The 7,547-nt window shown below is 40.8% G+C and overlaps 1 protein-coding gene across 9 annotated transcripts in view; it reads right to left on the minus strand.

Annotated features, from left to right (window-relative positions):
• Positions 1–7,547, minus strand: part of NBEAL1 (neurobeachin like 1) — a 223,551-nt gene that overhangs the window by 171,542 nt on the left and 44,462 nt on the right. For all 9 annotated transcript variants that reach the window (XM_012802289.2, XM_023510403.1, XM_023510402.1 and 6 more), the window contains exon 7: positions 7,269–7,351. In XM_012802289.2, the coding sequence (XP_012657743.2) occupies positions 7,269–7,351 (83 nt within the window). The remainder of the gene's footprint in view (positions 1–7,268; positions 7,352–7,547) is intronic.

The following is a 7,547-nucleotide window of genomic DNA, read 5'->3' on the forward strand; positions in this document are numbered from 1 at the left end:
TCAAAAAAAAAAAAAAAAAAGACCAGTATTATGGGCAGCACCTGTGGCTCAGTGAGTAGGGCACCGGCCCCATATACCGAGGGTGGTGGATTCAAACCCGGCCCCGGTCTAACAATAACAAAAAATAGCCAGGCGTTGTGGTGGGCACCTGTAGCTCAGTGAGTAGGGCACTGGCCCCATATACTGAAGGTGGCGGGTTCAAAACTGGCCCTGGCCAAACTGCAACAAACTATAGCCGGGCATTGTAGCAGGTGCCTGTAGTCCCAGCTACGTGGGAGGCTGAGGCAGGAGAATCGCCTAAGCCCAGGAGTTGGAGGTTGCTGTGAGCTGTGACTCCACTCCACAGCACTCTACCAAGGGCAATAAAATGAGACTCTGTCTCTAAAAAAAAAAGACCAGTTTAAGCCACCTCTCAATGATATTTTCTTATGCCAGCCTTACAGATATTAGTACCCAGAACTGGAGTGTTGCTATACCAAATACCTAAAAATGCAGAAGCAGCTATAGAACTGGGCAATGAGTAGACGATGGAAGAGTTCTAAGGTGCATACTGAAGTATAGTTCTTTAGGGCAACTCTGGTAAGGTCTCAAAGGAATAACAGGAAGACATTATTAAAAACTGAGGGAAAGGTGATCCGTGTTATACAGTGGCAAAGACCTTGGTAGAACTATGTTCTAGTGCAGTGATTTTCAACTGGTGTGCTACACATACTTGTGCACTATGAGAGAATCTTCAGTGTGCCACAAAAATTTTTAAAGATCATTGATTATTTTTTTTCAAAAGAAATTCAAAGTATAGTAAGTATATTCCTTTTTTTTTTTTTGAGACAGTGTCTCACTATGTCGCCCTCCGTAGAGTGCTGTGACATCACAGCTCACAGCAACCTCCAACTCTTGGGCTTAAGTGATTCTCTTGCCTCAGCCTCCCAGGTAGCTGGGATTACAGGCGTCCTATACAATGCCAGCTATTTTGTTGTTGTTGCAGTTGTCATTGTTGTTTAGCTAGCCTGGGCCGGGTCAAACCTGCCATGTTCGGTGCATGTGCCTGGCGCCATAACCACTGTGCTAAGGTCGCCAAGCCAAGTATATTACCTTTTTTAACTCTTTTTTTGACCAACATAGTAAGTGTGCCATGGAAGTTTAACTATAGGTTCAAGTGTGCTACGAGATAAAAAAGGTTGGAAAACACCATTCTAATGTTTTGTGGAACGTAGAACTTGCAAGTAACAAAATCGGATATTTAGCTAAGGATATTTCTAAGCAAAGTGTGAAGGAACAGTTTGATTTCTCTTGTTTGCTTATAGTAAAATGCAAAACCAGAGAAATGAATTAATGAAAGACTTGTTAAGCCAAAAAGAACCAGAACTTGCAGGATTTTGAAAATTCTCAAACTATCCATACTGTAAAAAATGAAAGTTTGTTCTAAAAAGAAAAAATCTTAAGGGTAAGGCTAATTAACAGAACATAGCTATATCCAACTAGCAGACTTAATCATATGTCTCAGCAGCAGCCAGGAATAAAGATTAAACTAAAGGGGATAGAAAAAGTGGGAAAAAAATAAGGATCTCTTTTTTTTGCAGTTTTTGGCCACCTCTGGCATATGGGGTTGGTGCCTTACTCCTTTGAGCCACAGGCGCCGCCCCTCTTTTTTCTTTTTTTAATGACAAGGTATCACTCTGTTGCCCAGGTTGGAATGCAATGGTGGAATCATAGCTCACTGAAGCCTCAAGCTCCTAGGCTTGAGTGATCCTCCTGTCTCAGCATCCCAGCAACTAGACCTATAAATACTTTGCTAAATTTTAAGGTTTTTTGCACAGACATGGTCTCATCGTATTACCCAGCCTGATCTTGATGTTCTGACCTCAGGCAATCCTCCTGATTCAGCCTCCCAAAACATTCAGATTACAGTGGACTTCTTGTATTCTATAGAACCAGACCAAAAAGCTGTTTAGTTATGAACATGTGATATTCTTCAAGGAAAGGAAAGAATAATACCACAGACTCGGGGGACAAGGCTATTGCCTCTTCATCCTTGGGTTTTGAAGGGTATGTGATCCCCTCTCAGGTTTCAGTATGCCAACATGACCTCACCCAGTGCTTCAAGGGCAGGGCTGCCCTAAAAGAGAGCCATGTGGGCAAGCCTACACAGAAAGTAGAGCAGAAAGGCAGGGATGCCCTAGAGAGCCACAGGGGTGAAGGTGACAATAGCAGGTGGCTCAGTGAGTAGGGCACTGGCACCATATACCGAGGGCAGTGGGTTTGTACCCGGCCCTGGCCAAATTGCAACAAAAAAATAGCCGGGCGCTGTGGTGAATGCCTATAGTCTCAGCTATTCAGGAGGCTGAGGCAAGAGAATTGCCTAAGCCCAAGAACTGGAAGTTGCTGTAAGCTGTGACACCATAGCACTCTACCAAGGGCAACAAAGTGAGACTCTGTCTCTGAAAAAAAAAAAAAGGTGACACTAGCACCCCAGTGGGCCTGGTGGGCAGAGTCAAACCAAAGAGGATTATTTGTAAGCTTTAAAGTCTAATGGAATTTGTCTTACTAGGTTTTGGACTTACATGGCACCTATCACCCCCTTCACCCTTCCAAATTCTCCCCTTCAAAATGGGAATGTTTATTCTATGCCTGTCCTACCACTGTATTGTGCATACAAATAACTCATCTGATTTCAAAGATTCACAGCTGAAGAGGAATTCTGACTCAGGATGAATTATAACTGAGTCTTATCCATATCTGATTTAGATGACATTTAGATAAGACTCTGGACTTTAGACTTTCTAGAGCTGATATCAGAATGAGTTAAGACATTTGGGACCGTTGGGATGGAATAAATGTATTTTGCATGCGATAAGTACCTAAGTTGTTTTTGTTTGTTTGAGACAGTCTCATTTTGTCGCCCTCCATAGAGTGCCATAGAGTCATAGCTCACAGCAACCTTTAACTCTTGGGCTCAAGTGATTCTCTTGCCTCAACCTCCTGAGTAGCTGGGACTACAGGTGCCCGCCACAACACCCAGCTATTTTTAGAGACAAGGTCTCAGTCTGGCTCAGGCTGGTATTAAACTTATGAGATCAGCAACCCACCTGCCTTGGCCTCCCAGAATGCTAGGATTATACGGGTGAGCCACCGCACCCGGCCCCACGTATGTAATTTTTGAGGGGCCACAGTAGAATGGTATGAACTAAATTGTGTCCTCCCTCTAATTCATATATGGAAGTCTTAATATCCCCCACCACGTGACTATATTGGAGATAGGGCCTTTAAGGAGGTGATTAAAGTTAAATAAGGTCAGCCGGATATGGTGGCACACAGCTGTAATCCTAGCACTCTGGGAGGTTGAGGCGATAGGACTGCTACAGGTCAAGAGTTCAAGACTATCCTGACCAAGAGAGAGACTCCTATCTCTACTAGAAATAGAAAAACTAGGCCCAGCACAGTGGCTCACACCTGTAATCCTACCACTCTGGGAGGCTAAGGTAGACAGATTGTTTGAGCTCAAGAGTTCAAGACCCCATCTCTACTTTAAAAAAAAAAAAAATAGCTGGGTGTTATGGCAGGCCTGTAATCCTAGCTGTTTGAGAGGCTGAGGCTGGAGGATCTCATGAGCCCAGAAGTTTGAGGTTGCTGTGAGCTATGATGGCACAGCGCCCTACAGTGGGTGACAAAGTAAGACTCTGTTTCAAAAAAACAGAAAAAAGGGTAGAGGGAGGGAGATTGGTGGGATCACATCTATGGTTTATCCTATGGGGGTACATGTGAGTCTTTCTAAATGTAGAATATAAATGTCTTAACACAGTAACTAAGAAAATGGCATGAAGGCTATGTTAACCAGTTGGATGAAAGTATTTCAAACTGTATATAGAAACAACACACTGTACCCCCATGATAGTATTAATGTACACAGCTATGACTTAATAGAAAAAAAAGTTAAATGAGGTCATAAAGTGGAGCCTTGATCTAACAGAACTAATGTCCTTATAAGAAGAGACAGAGACACTAATCTCTTTCTAAAATGTAAAGACGAGGCAGCACCTGTGGCTCAAAGAAGTAGGGCGCTGGCCCCATATACCAGAGGTGGCAGGTTCAAACCCGACTGCGGCCATAAACTGCAAAAATAAATAAATAAACAAATAATAAAATAAAATTTGAAGATCTGCAAGCCCCAAAGAGAGCTCTCATCAGTAACTAAACCCTGTTGGAAACTTGGTCTTAGACTTTATAGCCTTCAGAACTGTGAGAACATAAATTTCTGTATTTAAGCCCCCCAATCCACAGTATTTGTTTATGGAAACCCAGGCAGATTGAGATAATTACCCTGTCACAAAACCACAAAAGATATGCCAGGGAAAAAAAAAAAAAACAGGTGGCACCTGTGGCTCAGAGAGTAGGGCACCAGCCCCGTATACTGACGGTGGCAGGTTCAAACCTGGCCCCCAACTGCAACAAAAAATAACTGGGCCACAGCACTCTACCAAGGGCAACAAAGTAAAACTCCGTAAAAAAAAACAATTGGCTCAGCGCCTATATAGCTCAAGCAGCTAAGGCACCAGCTACATACACCAGAGCTGGCAGGTATATTGCTTGAGCTGCTTGATCACCATTAGTAATACTGGCTTTAGCTAGATAATCAAACTCACATATCCACAATAGTGGATGGACAGGCTGGGCCACCAAACAACAATGACAACTACAACCAAAAAAAAAAAAAAATAGTCTGGCATTGTGGCAGGTGTTTGTAATCCAGCTACTTGGGAGGCTGAGGCAAGAGAATTGCTTAAGCTCAAGAGTTGGAGGTTGCTGTGAGCTGTGAAGCCATGGTACTCTATCCAGGGCAACAGCTTGAGACTCTGTCTCAAAAACAAAATAAAAAATCTACAAACCCATGTCTTACTTGAACATAGATATAAAAATCTGTAATAAAATGTTAACAAATCAAATGCCACATTATATAATCATACAATCATGACCAAAGGTATTTTGGGCCAGGAATGCAATGTTAGCTTAACATTTGAGGCAGTGCCTATGGCTCAGTGAGTAGGGCACTGGGTCCATATACAAGGGTGGCAGGTTCGAACCCAGCTCTGGCCAAACTGCAACAACAACAACAACAACAAAAATTTGAAAAATCAACCTTTGTATTTCTCCAATTAACACACTGAAGGTAAAAAACTACCTCAAATAGATAGAGAAGAAGTATATTTTAAAAAATTCAAAAATAAAAATGATTGACAAGCTAGTATCAGAATATAAGTTTCTTCTACTTAATAAAGAACATCTGTAGAAAAATCTACCACTAACATCATACTAAATGGTGAAAGACTCAATTTTTTCCCCATCTACATGTAAGAACAAGGCATGAATGTCTTCTCTTACCACTTCTATTTACTTATTTATTTTTTTGAGACCAAGTCTTAGTTTGTCACCCTCGGTAGAGTGCTGTAGCATTGCAGCTCACAGCAACCTCAAACTCCAGTGCTCAAGTGATCCTCTTGTCTCAGCCACCCAATACTGCCACAACACCCAGCTATTTTTAGCTCTGGCTAAGGCTGGTCTTGAACTCATGAACTCAAGTGATCTACCTGCCTTGGCCTCCTAGGGTGCTAAGATTACAGGTGTGAGCCACTGCACCCGGCCAACCACTTCTATTTAACAGTATAAAATGGCATATAGTTTGGAAAGAAAAAATTAAAACTGTCTTTTTTGCAGACATGATTATATACATATAAAACTTGAAGGAATAACATTTGGGCTACTATAATTTATAAGTGAATTTATCATGGTCACAGATAAAAGATCAATATGCAAAAATAAACTATATTTCTAAATACTAATGAAAAAACAACTGGAAAATACAATTAAAAACAATATACTATGATACTTTGGGATAAATCAACAAAATATGTGTGTAACCTATATATATAACATATAAAAGCTTCACTATCTCTATAGCACTTCTAACCTTGTGTGTCTCTCACATCTACCAATGAAGACTCCTGCTAAATAAAAATCCCTTACATTGGGCAGCACCTGTAGCTCAATTGGTATAGTGCCAGCCACATACACCCAGGCTGGTAGGTTTGAACCCAGCCCGGGCCAGCTAAACAGCAATGACAACTTCAACAAAAAATAGCCAGGAGTTGTGGCAGGTGCCTGTAGTCACAGCTACTTGGGAGGCTGAGGCAAGAGAATCATTTAAGCCCAAGAGTTTGAAGTTGTTGTGAGCTGTAATGCCACAGCACTCTATCAAGGGCAACAGCTTGAGACTCTGTCTTAAAAAGAAAAAAAAAAATCCTTTCACTGTTCTGTTGGTACAATAGATTCCTGTCCTGTATCTTACAAGTGAGGCCAGTTCCAGAGATGGCCTATTGTGGATATGTGAGTTTGATTATCTAGCTAAAGCCAGTATTTCTAATAGTGATCAAGCAGAGTGGACACTACAATGATTTTCACCAAGAAGTCAAACAAAGAACTATTTCCATTTTGCTATATTTTCCAGGAAAAAAATAAAAGAGAACTGAAAGAAATATAGCAAAATGTTAAGTCTGACAAATTTGAGTGGGAAACATATACTCAAAAAATATATACAGTGTTTTTATATTCTGCAAATAAATTTTTCTATATTTTTGAAAGATGGCATAATCATTTTTTAAGCGAGAAAACTAGAGCTCCTATAAGTCACATATACAGTGGCTAACTCTAAGTTTCCTATTTTTAGTGAAAATTCTTAAGTTCTGGCCGGGCGTGGTAGGTCACATCTACAATCCTAAATATTCTGGAAGGCCAGGATGGGAGAATCCCTTGAGCTCAGGGGACTAGCCTGAACAAGAATAAGACCCCATCTCTACTAAAAACAGAAAACTTAGCCAGGTATTGTAGTGGGCACCTAAAGTCGCAGCTACTAAGGAGACTGAGGCAGGAGATGGCTTAAGCATAGGAGTTTGAGGTGCTGGGAGCAAGGCTAATCCCTTTACACTCTAGCCTGGGCAACAGTGTGAGATTCTGTCTCAAAAAAAAAAAAAAAATCTGAAGTTCTAAAATATACCATCATTAAAATATTCAGCTTTTCTCAAAAGCAAAATACTTTGAAAACAGTAAATTAAATAAAAACAAGAACAATAATCCTAGCCAAAAACAAATGATGTGCCATATTCCAGTGACATGTTCTTATAACCTTTATGTTATACATTTACAAAGCTTAATCAAGATCAGAATCAGAGCAAGAATAAAGAATAATCAGAGTAAGAAAAAGTAGAGGAGTTACTTACGATAAAAGAAAGGGATGAACTCCACTGTGAGAGAAGCTGGTTTGTGTTTCTGTCTGCTCTTTTCCACAGTACTAAGGATCTGTCTATGATTAAAAATAAGTTAATAGCAATTATAATGTAATATTTTACTTTTGATTTATATATTGAACAATAAATCTCCAGGACTGGCTTAAAAACTTAAATGCTTGGCTCGGCGCCTATAGCTCAACCGGCTAAGGCGCCAGCCATGTACACCTAAGGTGGCGGGTTCGAATCCCCAGCCCGGACCCGCCAAACAAC

The sequence above is a fragment of the Otolemur garnettii genome, unplaced genomic scaffold, assembly GCF_000181295.1.
Source record: "Otolemur garnettii isolate 467f Iridium unplaced genomic scaffold, OtoGar3 scaffold00013, whole genome shotgun sequence".
NCBI lineage: Eukaryota > Metazoa > Chordata > Mammalia > Primates > Galagidae > Otolemur > Otolemur garnettii.